Source organism: Acanthisitta chloris, unplaced genomic scaffold, assembly GCF_000695815.1.
Source record: "Acanthisitta chloris isolate BGI_N310 unplaced genomic scaffold, ASM69581v1 scaffold11060, whole genome shotgun sequence".
In the NCBI taxonomy this organism is placed as follows: Eukaryota; Metazoa; Chordata; class Aves; order Passeriformes; family Acanthisittidae; genus Acanthisitta; species Acanthisitta chloris.
In genome coordinates, this window is record NW_008649938.1 from 40816 (window position 1) to 41932 (window position 1117).

At 42.9% G+C, this 1117-nt stretch overlaps 1 protein-coding gene across 2 annotated transcripts in view; it reads left to right on the top strand.

The window, feature by feature from the left end:
* HKDC1 (hexokinase domain containing 1) overlaps positions 1–915 on the top strand; it is a 19795-nt gene extending 18880 nt beyond the window's left edge. For both annotated transcript variants that reach the window (XM_009079048.1, XM_009078974.1), the window contains exon 18: positions 703–915. In XM_009079048.1, the coding sequence (XP_009077296.1) occupies positions 703–847 (145 nt within the window). In that variant the 3' untranslated portion in view covers positions 848–915. The remainder of the gene's footprint in view (positions 1–702) is intronic.
* The last annotated feature ends 202 nt before the right edge of the window (positions 916–1117 follow it).

Consider the following 1117-nt stretch of genomic DNA (forward strand, 5'->3'; position numbering starts at 1 on the left):
CATCCTGTCACTTGCCTGGCCAAAGGGTCAAAAATCACTAAGTCAAGCCCATTTACAACTGGGAGGCTCTTTTCTCTGTGGTGTTGAGTGAACTCACTCTTCTAATATTTATTTTCCAATGTTTTGGGAGGTTTCTGCATTATCTGGGTCTCCCTTAAAGAAAGCTCTCTTAAGTTTTTGGAGTTGAGTCAATATTTTGTGGGCAAGGCCTAGAGGTAGATGCAGGGTCAAAAATCACTAAGTCAAGCCCATTTACAACTGGGAGGCTCTTTTCTCTGTGGTGTTGAGTGAACTCACTCTTCTAATATTTATTTTCCAATGTTTTGGGAGGTTTCTGCATTATCTGGGTCTCCCTTAAAGAAAGCTCTCTTAAGTTTTTGGAGTTGAGTCAATATTTTGTGGGCAAGGCCTAGAGGTAGATGCAGTAGCTTTTGAGTTGGGAGAAGAGAGCCTCCTTCATGGTCTCTAAAGACAAGGTGTGACATCATGCTGAACAAAATTAAAGTGGAGAAATAAAATGAGAATCTGATTGTGTACAGAAACCTGTGTTCTTTCATGGATAGGAGGAAAAGCAAACAGCAAACAATGCTGTAGAGTATGAGAGGAAGATGTTGGCTGAGGTTATGGTTCCTTGCTCATAGATAAACACAAAGATCTCAGACCAGAAAGCAGCTGGTAAAATGTTCTGTTCTTTCCTTTCAGTTTTTCTAGGATCCTGCAGGAAACAGTGAAGCAACTGGCACCTCAGTGTGATGTGACTTTCATGCTTTCTGAAGATGGAAGTGGGAAGGGAGCTGCCCTCATTACTGCAGTAGCAAAAAGATTGCACAGTGTTGGACAGAAGTAGAAAAGAGAGGTAATTCCATCACTGTAGGGATCTGCTGAGTGGTGATTCAAGGTAGCTTTGCCAGACACCAGTACACACAGGTACCTGTTTCCAGGGAGCATCTGGTTTTGTCTAACCAGGAGTGTGGAGTTTTGTCCCTTGATAACTTGAGTCAGGTGTTTCTGCCCCCCAGCAGCATTATATCTTGGTGTGCCAAAGTCACCTCAGTTCCTGCAATGCATCCATAATGCACATCTGCAATGAGTTCATCGCCAGTTTCTTAGGTTTGTG